This window comes from Rana temporaria, chromosome 1 (assembly GCF_905171775.1).
Source record: "Rana temporaria chromosome 1, aRanTem1.1, whole genome shotgun sequence".
Taxonomy (NCBI): Eukaryota; Metazoa; Chordata; class Amphibia; order Anura; family Ranidae; genus Rana; species Rana temporaria.
The window spans coordinates 257,076,931-257,096,218 of NC_053489.1; the positions used below are offsets into that span (position 1 = coordinate 257,076,931).

The 19,288-nt window shown below is 42.7% G+C and overlaps 1 protein-coding gene across 3 annotated transcripts in view; it reads left to right on the forward strand.

The window, feature by feature from the left end:
• Positions 1 to 895: 895 nt before the first annotated feature.
• Positions 896 to 19,288, forward strand: part of DCAF11 (DDB1 and CUL4 associated factor 11) — a 53,017-nt gene continuing 34,624 nt past the window's right edge. Inside the window, exons 1-4 of one of the 3 annotated variants that reach the window (XM_040354571.1) lie at positions 896 to 1,002; positions 7,434 to 7,596; positions 11,262 to 11,389; positions 14,277 to 14,395. In XM_040354571.1, coding sequence (XP_040210505.1) covers positions 7,445 to 7,596; positions 11,262 to 11,389; positions 14,277 to 14,395 — 399 coding nt within the window. In that variant the 5' untranslated portion in view covers positions 896 to 1,002; positions 7,434 to 7,444. Of the gene's footprint in view, positions 1,007 to 7,433; positions 7,597 to 11,261; positions 11,390 to 14,276; positions 14,396 to 19,288 lie in introns of those variants that run through there. The other 2 variants (XM_040354579.1, XM_040354585.1) reach the window with 2 other exon arrangements.

The window sequence follows — 19,288 nt, forward strand, 5'->3', positions numbered from 1 at the left end:
TAAGGGTAAAAGTTTGACGCCATGCCACGAGCGGGCGCAATTTTTAAGCGTGACATGTTGGGTATCATTTTACTCGGCGTAACATTATCTTTCACAATATATAAAAAAAATTGGGCCAAATTTATTGTTGTCTTATTTTTTAATTCAAAAAAGTGAATTTTTTCCAAAAAAAGTGCGCTTGTAAGACCGCTGCGCAAATACGGTGTGACAAAAAGTATTGCAATGACCGTTATTTTATTCTCTAAGGTGTTATGAAAAAAATATATAATGTTTGGGGGTTTTAAGTAATTTTCTAGCAAAAAAAACTGTTTTAGTCTTGTAAACGCAGAATCTGAAAAACAGGCTTGGGGTTTAAGTGGTTAAATGTAACCTTATTGCTACGATTAGAGGCTCCTCTTCTTTTTTATACTCAGTTGTGACATGACGCTACTCTTATATCAAGACATCGCTTGTATATCAAGGCAAACATTTTAAAAACATTTTGCTTGTCTTGCAAAACGCTCTCAAACCAAGTTACTCTCAAATCAAGGTTTTACTGTAAAAAAAAAAAAAAAATGCTAAAAAATGCCATATGGGTACAGTGTTGCATTACTGCGCTGAAAGCTGGCGTGGGCAGGAAGGGGGGTAAAGTGCCGGGTATTGAAGTGGTTAGTGAAGGGGAGAGGGGACACTTCATTAGTCTGGGGTCCCAAGCAGCACTCACTAGCCGGGGCCTATGCGCTGTGTGAGCAGTCAGGAGATCACGTGTGTGTCTGTCATCATGGTGTCCCCCATCCTTCCTACATTGTCCCCTCCTGTCTCCAGGGTGACGTGCGCTGCCATCCAGCACCTGACATCAAAGCAGCTACTTGGAAAACAAGTGGGCGGGACATCCGCCGCCCAATCACAGAGAGCGCTGCTGAACTCTTGCGACCCTGTTGGCCAACCAGCGATGAGTCACATGGCGAGTCCGGGAAGCGGAAGCTGAGGAGAGAAGTGTGAAGCGGTGTAAACATTATTTGTGTAGGTAAATAATTGTATGCGATGTGTGTGAGGATCGGGTCCTTGTGTGTGTGTGTGGGTGTAGAGGGGAGGATAGGGAAGGGAAGCGCCCCAATACGGGGCTGTATACTTCTATAGGGAAGTCGCCGTGTCTACACTTACGTAACGTCACCAAGTGGCGCTGTGACTGGACGGGGTGTTGTGTGTTTGTGAGAGGGGAGGATGGCTACACTGCACACAAAGCGGGCTCATGCCATAACGTCATGACTGTCACTTTATATATGTCCGCAGCCTGACGTCTTGGTTACATTGTAAACAATGGTGACATTTGTGGCTGTGATAAGATCACAGCTCTCTTCTATAAAGGAGGCTGGGGGTCTCCTTTGTATGAAGTATCCGGAGACCTTCATGAGGAGGTGACACATTGTTTGTATGCCAATATTTTTACTGATGGGGAGTATAAATGGAGCCAGTTCCCATCACAAAAGGTGTGTGATTTTAACATCGCCCCCATTCCCACCGGTGCGACTTGTCATGCAATGTGACAGATCAAAGTCCACATCCTGTTCCCAGCTATGGAACTGTTCAAATTGGTGTGACTCCGGCGTGCACCGCCGTTGAAAAGGTTCTTGCACTATTTTTGGCGATTTTTCACATGCGACTTGCTATGACATCTATGCAGGAAAATGCACAGATGTCAGAAAGCCGCACATGAAACTGCGCTGACTGGCCGCTTTGAAATCGTGCTGTAGTAGCGCAATATCAAAGCTGCGTTTGGTGTAAACTGGGGCTAAAGCAGACTAATCCTTCCTGTCCTGCCATCTAAGGCCCCTTTCACATTGGACCGGGAGCCGGGTTGGCGGTATATCGCCGCTAAAAATCGGGAATCGCCCGCTAGCGGTGCGGTATTAACCCCCGCTAGCGGCCGATAAAGGGTTAATACCGCCTGCAATGCGCCTTACAGGCCGTATTGCATCGGTTTCCCATTGTTTTCAATGGGAAGGAGCGGTATACACGCCGCTCCTCTCACCGCTCCAAAGATGCTGCTTGCAGGAGATTTTTTTGTCTCTCGCCAGCGCATCGCCTCAGTGTGAAAGCCCTCTGGTTTTCACATTGAGGTAGCTGGGCAGGAGTTTTTCAGGCGGTATAGCAGCGCTATTTTTAGCGCTGTACCGCCTAAAAAACTCCTCAGTGTGAAAGGAGTCTAAGCCTGAGTTCACATTGGGCCAATTTGGCATGCGATTTAACATGCCAAATCGGAGCATATTGCCGGAAATGGCACCGTCCAAATAGCCATTACTTCCCTTGCAATCGATTTAGACTACATTTTTTATTTAGATTTGATTAAAGTGAAACAGTCACATAGGGTAGAAAATTATCAGTCAGCAGCACTAAGATGCTTTGAGCATGAATTTGGTCATATCTGAATCAATCAGATTATGTGTAGGTTCACACTGACAGCAGGAATGAAATTGTGCGAGTTCAGCTTAATTGCACTATTTCATTCCCGCATGTCAGTCCCGAATTTGGGGTGCGATTTCAGAGACATCTGTTTGGGTTGCTGCACAATGGAAATTGCACCCCAAAGTCGCCAAAAGTAGTACAGAAACTGCTTTTGGGAATGGATGCGGCGTTGCACCGATTGAGACATAGCGATTGTCGGCAATTGTAGCCGATTTGGCATGCGATTTTACCTGTCAAATCGCTCCACTGTGAACTAGGGCTTTGAGTTTGCATGTAAAGACAGAGATGCAACTGATAATTTACGACTGTATGTACCAACTATCTGTCAAAAGCCGCTCCAGTCCAGCCACATGATCAGGTCCCTGCACCACCTTCTGATTACATCAGGGATATGCAATTAGCAGGCCTTCAGCTGTTGCAGAACTGTATATGCCTGGTTTAGAGGAAAGGCAGAGACAGCGACTGAAGAACCTGGACGTCATCGCCCATAGGCTTACTGTGGGGCATCTGTTGTTGGCTGTCACTCCTCTACACTGAAGATGAAGTTGTGTAGAGGAAGGGGATAATTACTTATAAATATCATCTATTTTGTGCATTAAAGTGTTTGTTAACCCTCCCCAAAAAAATCGATTTCTCGGTCCTTTAAAGCAGATCAAACAGCACAGTGCTTGTGCTGTGTAATCTCCCCCCTCTAAACTGTAAAAAAACTGCCACTTCCTGTGTCCCTTTCTTTGTACTGACCACCGTGGTCAGAGTGCGTCCCTCCATCATACGCAGCCCTGCTCTCAGCTCCCCTCTCCCCCTCCTCCCTGCCTGTCATCTCTGCGTCTCCGTCCCCCGCCACTATTCGTAAAATTAAAGATTTTAAATGGTCCCTGCCAGCCCCTCTCTTTCAGCCTGGCATTGCACACTGCATTCGTATTCTATAAAAACAAGCATTGTAAATACTGATTTAGCACGATCTTCAGGCTGCTCACATGACTCTCGGCCGGCTTCCAGGATTACTGCAGGAGAGGCTTGTGATCTCTTCGGCTGCTGTGAGAGGGAGATCTCTGCCCTTCCTGCAGAAGTCATATATCGCATGTATACAGCGACTACAAGTCATGTGACCGGCCTGAAAGATCGTTCTAAATAGGTATTTACAACGCTCGTTTTTATTAAAGACTAATGCAGTGTGCACTGCCAGGCTCTAATAGGGTCTGGCAGTGTTTGTTATATATGGGTTAACAAGCACTTTTAGGGCCAGTTCACACCAAACGCAGTTCCGTTCAGTTCCGTGTGCATTTTTTCTGCACAAAATGCATGCACAGTGTTCTCAATGTATTCCAATGGCTCTAGTTCACACCATGCAGTCAGTTTCTGCACCGGAAACTGATTGCATGGTGTAAACTAGAGCCATTGGAATACATGGAAAACACTGTGCATGCATTTTTAGTGCAGAAAAAATGCACACGGAACTGCGACTGGTGTGAACTGGCCCTAAGGCTTTTCTTTTGCATACATGACATGTATTGTTTTGTGACAGCCCTAAAGTGGGATTTTGTACAGAATTAAAACAAAGGGTGAACAGAAAATGAGAGCTGAGCAGACATTTGTTTTCCTATTGCATGTTAGAGCTGTGTGGTAAATACCAGTAAGGATAACTATACAATTGTATTACAATAGCAACTTTTTTGAACCTTGTGATACATAAATGTAAGATGTATATTGTTTTTGTTCCTAGTTCATTAAAGTGTATCAGTTGCATTTATACAAATGTCTTTTTTTGAAGCTTACCACTACTGAGATGTGGTGGCTGCATTTTATGTCTAGTTCACACCCATGTGTTTTTTTTAGTGCGTTTTGCAGAAACTTTGGTAGGACCAACTATTACAGTGATTTGCAGCTTCCACAGTGATTTGCTCCGGTATGAGACATGTATAGGTACATTGGGCCAAATTCACAAAAGGGATACGACGGCGTATCTCCTGATAGGCCGGTGTATCTCTGTTTCTATCTATGCGACTGATTCATAGAATCCGACAGGTGTAATTGTTTTACACTGTCGGATCTTAGGATGCAGTAGCGCGGCCGCCGCTGGGGGAAGTTCGCGTCGTAAACCAGCGTCGGGTATGCAAATTAGGAGTTACGGCGATCCACGACGGATTTTCGCGTTCGCTACGTCGCCGCTAGTCTAGTTTCCCGTCGCAAAGTTAGTCGTCGTTTTGGGTGCCCTAACTTTAGTCAGCAATCGTATTGCTGTCTAATGTATGGCCGTCGTTCCCGCGTCGAAATTTAAAATTTAAGTTAATTTGCGTAACACGTCCGGGAATACGGAAGTACGCTACGCTCGTCGCCGTTCGAAAAAATGACGTCACAGCGCGCAAAGCACGACGGAAATTGCGAAACTGAGCATGCGCAGTAGGTCCGGCACGGGAGCGCGCCTAATTTAAATGGCACACGCCCATTTGAATTGGCCCGCCTTGCACCGGAGGCTGCCAGCGTAGTTTTCATCGCAAGTGCTTTGTGAATCAGGCACTTGCGATGAAAACTTGCGGCGGTGTAACGTATCTACGATACGTTACGCCGTCGCTCACCTACGTGAATCTGGCCCATTGTGCCAAGCTGGAGCAATATAATTATGCACTAAAGATCATACCTAGTGGTCAGTTTTAAAGACTCGGCACATGAGCAGTTTCGCCCTTATAGCGTAAAAACACAAAACATTTTAGAGGCAAAGTTGTAGTTTATAGTCCGCTGCCAACAGCCAGTAAAAATCAATGCAGGCTTAAATACGTGGCAGCTAATCCGAGCAATACTCACCTTTGGGGCTATATGCGTTTTAAGGATGTAGGCCCCAAACACAGAATTCTTACATTCGGTAAAAAAAATGGCTTAGTAAATTCTATGCAATAAAATGCTAAAAAACTTTATACCAGTACAGTACAGTACAGTCTCCCTTTTAATTTATATAGACAAAGCGACAGGGATATTCCACCTTTGGAACAAAGTCCCTCTTTCCTCCTCATTTGTCCCTAATTTTAGTCTGGTGTGTGTGTGTGTGTGTGTGTGTGTGTGTGTGTGTGTGTGTGTGTGTGTGTGTGTGTGTGTGTGTGTGTGTGTGTGTGTATGTATGTATGTGTATATATATATATATATATATATATATATATATATAAATATATTTATATAATATCTATACAATTTATTTATTTTTTTACAGTGCTAACCCTTTCGTACAATTTCTAAATTGTTGCATATATAAACTTCATAAGCCAGTATAAAGGAATAGTAGTGATAATAAAAAGCACTTGTGGGTTTAAAGTGGAGGTTCACCCGGAAATGTAAATTTTTAACATTAGATTAAGGCTCATTTTGTCAAGGGGAATCGGGTAGTTTTTTTTAAATCGAAGCCGTACTTACCTTTTTAGAGAGCGATCTTCTCCGCCGCTTCCAGGTATGGGCTGCGGGACTGGGCGTTCCTATTTGATTGACAGGCTTCCGACGGTCGCATACATCGCGTCACGATTTTCCGAAAGTAGCCGAACGTCGGTGCGCAGGCGCCGTATAGAGCCACACCGACGTTCGGCTTCTTTCGGCTACTCTAGATGCGACCGTCGGAAGCCTGTCGGAAGCCTGTCAATCAAATAGGAACGCCCAGTCCCGAAGACCATACCCGGAAGCGACGGAGAAGATCGCTGTCTAAAACGGTAAGTACTGCTTCGATTTTTAAAAAAACTACCCGATTCCCCTTGACAAAATGAGCATGAATCTAAGGTTAAAACATTTTTTTCGGGTGAACTCCCGCTTTAACTAATCAGTTTTTGTGTTTTAATTCTGAATGTAACAGGGGTGTGTCATTTGCCTCTTTCCCATCTCAGAAAGCCAGTTATTCTTCTGCTCAGTCTAGCATGTGGTAGGAAATCAAAGTGTTCTGAAAAAAAGATCACAAGATAATTTGCCACGCATAGTCTGCCCTCTTTAAAGCTTTGTTCTGATGATTTTAAAATTGAACTTTCTGTCAGTGTAAGGCTGCTTTCACACTGAGGCGCTGGGTGCGCTGGCAGTAAAGCGCCGCTATTTTTAGCGTGGTTTTACCATTGTGTTTGCTGCGATTTTTGGGCGCTAGTGTTTGGCCGAAAAAGGGTTAAAAACGCCTGCAAAAATGCCGTTTTGCGGGCGGGTTGGAGGCGCGACCCCATTGTTTTCAATGGGCCGGGGTGATATAAGAGCGGTATTTTTACCGCTCCTACTGCGCCTCAAAGATGCGGCTGGCAGAACTTTTTTAGCGTCCTGCCAGCCCAACGCTCCAGTGTGAAAGCCCTCAGGCTTTCACTCTGGATAGAAAGGAGTGGCTCTTTCAGGGCGCATTGCAGGCGCTATTTTTAGCGCAATAGCGCCTACAAAGCGCCTCAGTGTGAAAGCAGCCTTAAGGAAGCCTTTCTGCAAGTAAGAATGTTGGTCAGTATAGATAGTGATATCATCATCATCCATCAATTTTGCAGTCAGTATACTATATATACCAGGTGTAGGCCAGCCCAGGAACTAGGTAGCCATTGCACCTAAAAAGTACCGGTGGTGTTTCAAAGACCATTTTTACTCCTGTGAGGCGTTGACAATAGGATTATTTGTTTACATCTCCTTTCATTGATAAAATATTTTATTAGTTAAAAAAGGAGTGTTCAGTTGCTGTGGATCAGTATTTGTTTTTCTCAATGTTGACCAGCTTTTTATAGCTCACAGAGTAATGTGGTTTTGCACCAAAAACTACTTTAAATACGTTCCATTGTTATGGATCGCCTTCTTTTTTTCTTGATTTGCGTTTGTGGTTTCCTAACTGATTGGTCAAAAATATTTATTACAGTAAAAATAGGGTAATGCTAAGGTTATGTTTTGAAGTGTGTGTCATTTTATTTTTACTGAATTATTAAGTTCTAGTGTTATGTCTCTCATTTTAATGGAAAATGTTTTTATGTTTTGCTACATGAAAATGTATGTGTAATGTGCAGGGTAATGGAGGATGGGAACACGCAGTAGCAGCAGCGCAGGAGGAACTTCAGGGGATCCTCCAGAGGACTCCCACAACAGTTCCGGATCTCGCAGTGGACCTCAGGATGATGATGATGAGGAGAACGTTGACCTGGCGCAGGTACTGGCGTATCTTCTGCGCAGGTAACAACACACCCCACATGCCATCTATTGCACTTCAGAACAACACATCTTCATCTGTTTCTGCAATTTTTGGCCTAAACATCCTTATCAGCGGGACTTAGATCTGGACACTGCCTGCTTGATAATGTTCTGCACTGGATCGCTTTAGTACAACTAGCTTGTACATGCCTAATTCTCAGTTACTCCTCAGACTGATATTCACCTATTTCTCCACAAAGGCAACACACTTGATCCAATCCAGCATGTTTTCCTGTTCATTAATGAATTAAATAAAGCAAAAAAGACAAACGTTGCATACTAAAAATATAAACTTTAGCATATTTCCTTTATCATGAAATTTCCAACATTTACCCATATACAAACATTCTATAATTTTAAAGGATAAGTTCACCTTTGCAGGTAAAAAAAATGTGCATTTACAATTTTTTTTTAGCCTGGAAAGGACTGTACCAGCGATCAGATGATGGTGCCATGCAGGTCTCCTGCAGACTGTCAGTGTAGTACGGGCAGACAGTTTCACACTGACAGGAAGAATCGGTAAACTAAGGCCCTGTACACACGACCAAACATGTCTGCTGAAACTGGTCCGCGGACCAGTTTCAGCAGACATGTTTGGCCGTGTGTAGGCACGAGCGGACCATTTTCGGGCGGATCGGACAGGTTTCCAGCGGACAACTGTTTCCTGGACTTGCTTTAAACAGTCCGCTGGAAACCTGTCCGCCCGGACATGTATGGTCGTCTGTACAGACCTACCGTACATGTCCGAGCGCCCGCCGTCCCTCGCATGCGTCGAATGACTTCGACGCATGCGTGGAAGCATTTAAAAGGCAGGCCCGCCCACGTCGCCCGCGGACTGTTTACGCGCGGAGTTCTGTTCGATGGTGTGTACAGCCATCGAACAGAAGTCCCCGGGCAGACATGTCCGATGAAAACGGTCCGCGGACCGGTTTCATCGGACATGTCTGCTCGTGAGTACAAGGCCTTACAGAGCGCTCAACAGCACAGTGGTAGTTTCGTGAGAACTACGAGCCAACAGCCACATGTAAATAAATGATGCAGCCATGTGGGTGGAGCCCTGCACGGCCATCCTCTTTTCAAAAAGGAATAGCGGGTATGGGGAGAAGATCCCCCCCCCCCCCCCAATACTGCTGTCCCACAGAGGCAGCGGATTGGATGGAACAATGTAGCATTGTACCGAAGGTGAACTTATCCTTTAAATAGAAGGTTGATTATGGTAGTTATTTTCAAATGTTTAATATATGAGCAGTCCACTCAGATTGTCTTTGGCGTAAGCTTTATTTATACATAGCCAAAAGCAACTTACATTTAATACATTTTGATCATGAGACTTACAGTAGGATGCCACCTTAAAAACACTTGCCTCACTTGAAAGTACTTCATAAATTTTGAGTACCATAATACTTTAAAAATTCCTCTTCTTTATCTTTAAAGTAGTTTTAAAGCCAAGACATTTTTTACCTTGATGCATTCCCTGCATCAAAGTAAAAAATGTAACAGTATCGTCCTCTTACTCCCTAAAAACTTGTTTGATCCAGTGCTGTGCCCATCTGTAGCGGCTCTTTCCTCTCTCCCTATTCTCACATGCTTTTTTAAGGCAGAAGGATCCCTCGGCTCCTTCTACAGTCAATCAAATGCTGTAAGCAGAGATTAGGGGGCAAGGCCAAGCCACACTGTGTGTGTCTATGGATGCACACAGCCCGGCTTTGTAGCTCACTCGCATATCTGCCCCCCTTGCAAGTGCTTGCTTTGGGGCAGACATAGATGAGGAGGAGCAGAGAGCTCCAGCAGGTGACCCCAGAAAAGTAGGTTCAGGCCACTTTGTGCAATACTATTGCACAGAACAAGTTTTTTTTTTTGTTTAAAAAATCCTTTACAACCAGTTTAAGAGATTTAGGTATATATGTTTGCATTTGCAAATACTAGTGAAATTATCAGCTGTATCCTGGCTCCCTGTTAGTTTATGAAAGCATATCGTAATCAGTCGCTGAATGCGTAATGCGTGAACTGATAAGAAAGTGCACCAGCTTGAGTCAGGACATAGTTTACATATATAATGTTACAGCCCCATTGTTAATATTTAAACAAAGTCAGGCTGCATAAAATCAGTAAGTGCTAAATATCTTACGTTCTTTTTTGTTTATTCTTTTAAGTTTTCCCAGTGGAAAACTCTAATTTTGTCCAGAGGCTGCACATAAAGACCTCATGTGTGTTTTGCAATCGGCAATGCACACAATCCCTACTGGTTGCAGTGCTATAGCAATGACAAGGTGGGCCAGCATGTTGGACCACTGTAGAGAGCACTGCTTTAAAACAGAGCGTGTGCAGTTTATGAATGATGTTTTTATAGTTGTATTTCTCATTAAACAGAATGTATAGTGGCTTTGTATACATTCCCTTTGTTTATACCGTAGTCAAGGTTTAAAATACATATTTAAAAAATGTTTCCTTTTAATTAGGCAAGTATGAAATATTGCCTATGAATATTTTGTATTCTGATTTTCAGCCAGCAGGTGACAATTTAAGTAGGTTTTTTTTATTTTTTTTTGTTTCTTTTCATATGTTTTCTACCGTTGTTTGCTCTGCTTAAAGCCTAAAACAAACAAAAAATAAATAAATAAAAAACAGAAAAATCAGCACATAACTTGCAGTCCCTTGTGCTTCTTCTGTTAGTTGAAATCCTTCTCTATCCATGCCCCCACACTCTGTAATCTTCCATCAAGAGGCTTACTATGCCCATCCTTTTCACTCATAGAAGCTGCTATAAATGGAGGATGAGCGAAGTATTGATTGCCACACCCCCTTTATTTATAACTAGTTTCGTTCATAGAAGCTGCAGTAGGCCTTCTATGAATGGAGCAGATGGGGGGGAAAGGATGGACATAGTCTCACTTAATTAGAGCCTGTCACAGCCTCTTAGTTGTATTAACTCCCGCCGCACCAGACGGTTATGGTGGCGGGGGTGGGGGAATGGCATGGATCGAGGAGGATTTCAACTAACAAAAGAGACAACAGCCTCAAGGGACACCTCTCACTTGTGCTGATTTTCCAGTTTTTTATTTTGGCTTCACTTAGACTTTAAGACAGCCTATTTACAGACCTCAGTAGCTCAACCTGAAATGTACACTGCAAGTAAACAGCTTCTCCTGTGCCCTCTCTTTATATAATCTATAGTTCTCTGTAAACATTGTCACTTGTATACCCAGTTTTAAGTATTTTTTAGTAAATTAAAAACTGCTATAATAGTGCAAAAGTAGCTGTAATATAATATTTTTTTAAACAAAATAAAATTGACCCAAATCGTTTATAATTCCCTTTACTAGTCTTCTTCCATGTGTAGAGAATCTAATGACAACTATATTTAATAATTTGTGTAGACTGCTCCGTATAGGGTACAGAACTGCAGGTTACACAAAAGCAAAACATTTTCAACTCCACATTGAAATTAGTCATAGGGCCATATGCACAGTACTTTCTTTTAATATCAAACAGTTCGTAAAGGGCATCACAATTATTCTACCATATAATTCATTTCTGCACATATCATGTCCTATTCATGCATCACCACCTAAAGTGCAATCAAGTAAACATATTACAGAGTTGTGGTGTTTTGGCTGATATATTGTGTTATTTCTGTACATCCACAGAGGGCAGGTGCGGCTAGTTCAGGGAGGAGTTCCTGCAAGTGTGCATCTGATACAGTCCCTATCTGATTCTGACGATGACAATGACAGTGCTTGGGAGGGATGCTTGGGAGATCGCTACAACCCCCCTGGTAAGTGACTTCTCCTAAATCTTTAGGATCATGGTGTCAGCATTCACCAGCATTTAATCTAACGTAAAGCTTTTAATGGGTACAGTTTTTATTAATGTCACCGTGCCTTAAACTTGCATGTATTCAAATTTAGTAGAGTCCAGAAACTTAGGCTGGGTTCACACTAGTACGATGCCAGACATTTCATGTGATTCGCACCGTATTGCTGTGCACATCACATGCAATGTCTGTGCGATGCAAATTGGCTGAAATCGCATCACATTCACACCAAAATGGTGCAGGACCCTTTTTTGGTCCACACTGGAATCGGATTGCATGGGTGTCCACACCCATGCTATCCAATTCCTGCACCATTTCACAATTCGCACTGCGATCTGCAAACAGATTTGGGGGTGTCATTAACTTTACATTGACACTTGCAGCGGTTCACAGATGTCAATTTAAACTGCCTGCGATTCAGGCGCAATGCGGGAACCTGCACAGGAATTGCAGGGTTTTCTGCATCACACTGGTGTAAACCGAGCCTTACACTGATATACATGAACCAGCTTAACTCCTTTTAGGATCATATTAGTCAAATTTGTGAAGATAGGGTGGGTACCTCCATGCTCGGCCGCCGGATATATGTGTCGCTGTCCTTTTCTGGGGCGCTCTTCATCAATGCTCCCATAACTGTGACCAAGCTGTCAACTATCAATGATTGGGAGCCGGTAGGAGTGGTTGGTTACCTTATGATAAGGAGCCCCTAATACTGACCTTGGGCATCATGGCCCATTTAAAGTGCCGGCTCCCATTAGTGAAAAGGGGTTAACTAAAAAAGCGGTGGAAAAAAAATGTTGTTTCAGTAACCAATAGCACAAACCAAATAGACAACTTAAATTGCACCCCACATATGTTTAGGGGAGTAGAATAATGACGACTTAATAATGTTCTGCTACTTTGTCTGGAGTATGTTTTGACCAAGTGTTGCTGCTTCTGGTGTTGCAGTGCATGTTGGTGACCAGGCTGTGCTTTCTGGCAGGGGTGCTAGATAACAAAGCTAGCTGCACAGAATTCTATTTTATAAACAACCTGGTATTCAAGGGGTTAAAATAGGCTCGTGACTGCAGCAGCATCGGTGAGCTTGGTATTAATTTTTTTCAGACAGCGATTGGCATTCAAGTAAAAGTGATCCAAGTGGCTGTAGAGCCACCCAGTCACTTTTACAGGGCTCTGAAGGTGCTGCTGATAGCCATAAGGATTCACATGGTTCTGCTGTTCCTCTGGGAATCTAGGCCTGCAGTAAATGTATTACAAGACTTCAAGGTTCAGAGATGGCATTTCTTTGGCTATTGTAGCCTGGGAAGCAGCTAATCAAGTATGATGTGTGCTTTATTAGCTGTAGTGTAAGGCAGGGGAGACATAATTATAATAGACCCTTGATGTGTCACTAAAGAGGACCTGTGACTTGCCCATGCTATTACCAAGGGGGTCCACTCTAAAAAAAAATACACCAAAATGCTAAAAAACAATTGAAAAAATTTGATTTTTTTATTTATTTTACTTACCAGAAATTGCAGTTGCTATGCGGATCTTCCTAATCTGCCTCTTCCTAGTCCACAGCTGGTCTTCATCCTCGTTTGGGGAATGTGGCGCGCTGCCTTCTGGGAACTGTGTGTATCCCAGAGAGCAACCGCCTATTCATACAGCGCCGCAAGACTCGCGCATGCGCAGTAGGAAACGGGCAGTGAAGCCGCAAGGCTCCACTGCCTGTTTCCCTTAGTGAGGATGGTGGCGCCGGGACCTTCCACGATCGAGGGATCGGCCTCGGGGACATCGCGCGTGCCTAGGACAGGTAAGTGTCCTTATTAAAAGTCAGCAGCTACAGTATTTGTAGCTGCTGACTTTAAAAACAAAAAATCGTGGGTGGAACCCCGCTTTAAAGTTAAAAAAAAGAAAAAAAGTGTTAGAAAATATTAAAATTAATTAATTCATTGAAAGCACCCCTGACATCTCCATAAGGCCTCGTACACACGACCGAACATGTGCGCTGAAACTGGTCCGCGGACCAGTTCCCGCGGACATGTTCGGTCGTGTGTAGGGCCGACCGGACATCTTCCGGCCGACCGGACAGGTTTCCAGCGGACAACTGTTTCTTAGCATGCTAAGAAAGATGTCCGCTGGAACCATGTCCGCCGGACATGTCCGATGGTCAGTATGACTCATCGGACATGTCCGCTGGCCCGAGAACCCGCGCATGACGTCGAATTGATTCGACGCATGCGTGGAAGCATTGAACTTCCGCGTCAGAGAACGTCGGTGTCGTATACGTCACAGCGTTTTCTGTCCGCGGGGATTTTGGTTTGATGGTGTGTACAACCATCAGACCAAAATCTCCGAGCGGACATGTCCGATGAAAACGGTCCGCGGACCGTTTTCATCGGACAGGTCCGCTCGTCTGTACGCGGCCTAATGCGTTGCAAATGTTGCAGTGATAGTACTTAAATTAAAGCTTAACTTTAGGCTTCATTTCGTTTTAAAAAGTTTGTTTGGACCAAGCTGGTCTATTTCCTTTGCTAACACATGCACCTGCTGTCAGCATCATATAAACTGTATGTAGCATTAGTTCTGACAGTGGGATGGGGACTTCCAGTCCAGTTCCTTAAACAAAATAAAGTCAGGCTGAGTGCTGCTCAACCATTCACAGGAAGCTTTGTATCTTTATGAATGAATATAAGGTTTCCACGGGGTGTCTGAGATTGTGACAAGGTAGCTTGCGCATAATAATTGTATCTGCTGTAATTTGTTTTATATAAATATTTTTACTTTGTATATCTTTTATTAAGTTGCCTTATTTATTGAAAACATTTTGTTTGCTTTTGTTGCTCTTTCTTGTCACCTGCTGTAGCTGATCCAGCTCCAGACACTGCTTTACTGGATCAGAGCCAGATTAGAACCCAGGTTCTGCTAGCTACAGGGAGGTTACAAGCACGCACAGAGAAGAATATGACCCGACAACTGTTGGAGGTAAACTGTTCATTGTGTCTTATGGTAACATTTGTATGGTATTTTTACATGCATTACATTTTATGTTTTAGCCCTCATGAATTTCACATAAACTACCCTCTCCTACAAGCCCATCTCTAAGTAAAATGTACCTAATGCAGCAATAAAAGGAGGGAGGTACTTTAGTCTTTTATATTTTATTTGGTAATTTCACACAGTGCTGACCATGTTCAAGTGAAACTCAAAACATACCAGAAAGAAACCTTACTGTTTTTATCTGTCCTTTTTAAAGTGTGTCCTTTATAGGTGGAATCTCTTATTACTATGTCACTAGAACCTAGACCACTTTCAACCAATCAAAAAAAAACATGGTAAAACCCATGAGGTCTTGGTGATTCCACTTCGAGCCATTGGCATGCCACATTAAAAACTAGTGGTGCACCAAAATGAAAATTCTGGAACGAAACCGAATATTCAGATTGCACGTAACCGAAAACCGAAATAGACAGTTTTAAAAAAATATATAAGCAGAGGTCCATTCCCACCAGAGCCTTGGGGTTTTGTGTGATCCATCCATTTACACCATCTATACTGGAGATACCTGAGCGATTGGGTGTCCAGATTTGATGTGTAATCATCCCTGCTTGTGTGACTCATTTCCGTAAGGCACTTGGGTCCATACTGTCTGGTAAATGCAATATCACTATCCATGCCCTGGTGGCCATCGGCATTTGTGGATTATCATTTTCATTTCATTCACCCTTGTGGATTCTGATTGCATATGGGCACTTCCTTGTTTCATAGTGGACTGTTCTCATTATGAATTTTTCAATATGCACTCATTTGATCTGATGTTTTCACATACCTTTTGTGACATATGTTTATGTATATGATAATTGTATACACCATTTAGCGCTGCACTGTATGGTTTCCTAGTTAAGGCTGTTGACATGACTTTTACGTAAACCTTTGGTGATATCTTGCTTAGCATGCTGTGATCTCTAGCTCAAATATTGCCATCACAGAGTAAAAATAGTGACTTTCTGAAAATCTTTTTGTATACATATCAATGCTGTCTTATTGATGGGTCACTGGAGCCTTACACATTACAGTGAGATGATGATGGCCTTTATTTTCTCCACAGTTGGGACGCAAAGCTGTTGGAGAAGGGGCACTCCAGCATGAACTGATACCTTCTGCTGTTAACTGCCAGATACAGCTCTTATTTTATTATATTAGGTGTCACCAAATGTTTCTTTAGGTTAGCATTTAAAGTATAACCAAAGGAAATTTTTTCTTTTTGGATAAAGTGGAGATGGATTAGAACACCTTGTCAGGTAGAGCTGCACGATTAATCGTTAAGAATCGTTATCATGATTTTTTCCCCCCTCGCGATTTTGGTTCTTGATCATTTTCCCAAATTTTATTTTTATTTTTTATATATACAGAGAATTCTCTGCTGGAACAGACAGCTGTCAAAAAACAGGCAGTCTGCCAAGTATCATAACATTCCTCAGCCGCCTAGCTATAAACATTGTAACATTTTAAAAGAATGAACTTTGGTGTGTAAATGAGGAAAGTTTAGCCACTTAAAGACTAAACCCTTTTCTGACATTTGGTTACTTAAAATCATAATTTTTTCCTAGAAAACTACTTGAAACCCCCAAACATTATTTTTATACATATATAATTTTTTGCAGGAATCCTAGAGAATAAAATGGGGTTATTGAAATATTTTATGTCACACTGTACACTTTGCGCAGCGGTCTTTCAAATGCAACTTGTTGGGGGGGGGGGGGGGGGAAACACTTTCAGGAGTTAAAAAAACAAACAAACAGTAAAGTTAGCCCATTTTTTTTTTTGTATAATGTGAAAGATGATGTTACGCTGTGAGAATCGTGATCTGTATTCTAAGCAAAAAAATTGTGATTCTCATTTTGGCCAGAATCGTGCAGCTCTACTATCAGCTTTTTATTGCTGTCTGTGCCCCTGTTAGGGAGATTCGCCCTCTATATATGTCCTGTTTACCATTATCATCAAAAGTGAATGTAAAAGAATTCCCCAATTTTTTGTTGTGCTCTAACAAAGTAATAGAGGGGAAATTTTCCAATGGGATACTAGTTCTGGTAACCTGGGGGTCCCCAAGAAATTCCCTTACTTTTCAGAGCTTTTCTAACTTCTATTGTGGCTATGGGACAGGAAGTGAATGGAAATCTCCCCAATAGGACACAGATGGCAAAAAATAAAAATAAAATAAAAATAAGACTGTGCATCCTACTGCTAAATGTGGATGCTCCAACCCCTTTAATGGGTACAATGCAGGAAAGGTATACAATCCGTTATCAAGATGAAACCACCAAATATTGTTGGAGGGGCTGTTCCGAACTGGGAACTATGTCACATATATGGTGGACCTGTCCCAAAATTAAAATTTATTGGAATAATGTATTATTAATAATTGAGGAAATTACCGGAATTAAAATACCTGCCGATCCGTGGGTCTGTTTGTTCCACGGGACAGAAATGCCAACTCAACAGTATATGAGAACTCTACTTCCCCATGCACTAGATGCAGCAAAGAGCCTGATTCCCAGACAGTGGAAGGTCCCTATGAGTCCATCAGAGAGGAGCTGGCTTTGTAAAATCAACGATATATATTATGCTGAACAGCTCAGGTTCATGGGGGAGGAAGGCAAAGGAGAATTTAAATTAAAATGGCAGGACTGGGTTAATTATAGGCTTTCACCGAGTTACATAGATAGGATGATATAGTGCAGGAAGGGCAAGGGGCAAAAGGGAGACACAATATGAGATAGATTTCCGGAGATAGGGGCGGGTGGGGTGATAGGGTTGGGGGTGGGACGGGGATATGTTCGGCTTGGGGAATTTAATGTATTTATTCGTGTATTTATTCACGTATTTTTTTTTTCATTTTTTTTTGTATTTCTATTGGCATAGGCTTATTATATTTAAACGTATTTTTGCAATAACAAATATTTTCCCAACTATGATGTGAACTAAGGAGACTGCGAATGAACGCAGATTGATTAAGTCTCCTGCTAGTTCTCTGAGGCGAAAAAAAAAAAACAACCGTCTTTGGGAAGGATTTCAATTAATGATCCTAGACTCTGATTGACATACTATTGTTGCAGAGAATAAACTGAACAGTGTACCATGTTCTTACAAAATTAAGAAGATTAAAGCAACAATAAACAAAGAATATAAAGGACAAAATAAACAAAAGAGAGATAATTGTACCAAAGTAGGGTAGGTATCTCTAGGTCTATATCTAACGGTAGTACCATTAGGGAGGTTAGACTGTATTGGAGGGTCTAGACTGTATGATAGAATCTAGATGTCCATGGTGCCCATTGGCTATTGAAGGAAAGTACTGAACGAGATTGAATAGCAAAGTGTTTTTCATAAGAGTGCTGCAAATTGATCCTTTGATTTACTTCATTGGTATTAGGAACTAAATTAGATTTCCATTTTGAAGTAATTGTTAGTTTGGCGGCAATTAGTATATGGTTTACTATGCTTCTAAATTGCTTTGGAATATTTTTAATGGTCAGGGTGAGGAGGGCCAATTGAGGATTCGGCTTTACAAAGAAGCCAGTAATAGAAGATATTGATTTGAAAACCGCATACCAGAAGCTGCAAATGCTTTTGCAGTCCCACAGTATGTGATAAATATTGCCCTTTGTTCCACATTGCCTCCAGCATAAGCTGGATTCCAAGGGGAAGATCGGGGAGATCGGGGACAGCCTTACTGGCGTAAGGTAAGATCTGTGTAAAATCTTCATCAAAAGGTCCCAATGGTTGGTGCAGTGGGAGTATCTATAACAAGTTTTTATTGCCTCCTTCCATTCTTCTGGAGAATGGGTGGATCCTAAGTCCTTTTCCCAGTTTGTCATGCTAGAGGTTTTAGTGAAGGTATTGTAGTTTTGTAGGAGAGTGTAAAACCACAGCAGGCCTTTGGGCCTTTAATGGTTAGACAACAAATATCTCCACACATCACAGTGTAATTTATAAGATTTAGTTGGCTGGTTGGATTGAAAATGCTGTATCTGAGTCCTAGCGTAAGGCCCCATACACACGAGAGGATTTATCCGCGGATACGGTCCAGCGGACCGTATCCGCAGATAAATCCTCTCGAGGATTTCAGAAGATTTCTATGCGATGGCGTGTACACACCATCGCATTGAAATCCGCGCGGAAATCCTCTGGCGATGACGCGTCGCGCCGTCGCCGCGATTATGACGCGGCGACGGGCGCGACGCTGTCATATAAGGAATTCCACGCATGCGTCAAATCATTACGACGCGTGCGGGGAATCCCTTTGGACGGATGGATCCGGTGAGTCTGTACAGACGAGCGGATCCATCCGTTGGGATGGATTCCAGCAGATGAATTTGTTGAGCATGTCAGCAAATATCCATCTGCTGGAAATCCATCCCAGGGGAGATTTATCCGCGGATAAATATCCGACGGAGTGTACACACCATAGGATCTATCCGCAGAAACCCATTTGATGGGATTTATCTGCGGATAGATTCTATGGTGTGTATGGGGCCTAAGTATGAGAGGTGGGATTTCTAAGAAGTAAGTTACCATAAGTAAGTATGCCTTCTTTCAGCCATAACTGTATGTTAAGATTCGGAATCAGGAACTCATAAACTCTAAGGCCCCGTACACACGGTCGGACCGAACCGATGAGAATGAACCGAAGTTCAGTTTCATCGGACCAAACCGACCGTGTGTATAGGCCATCGGTCTGTTTTCCTTCGGTCCAAAATTGTAAAACATGCTTCAAAACCAAACCGATGGACCGCTGCCCGATCGGTCCAAACCAATGGTTAGTACAGAAAAGCATTGGTTCAAAACCCGCGCATGCTCAGAATCAAGTCAACGCAT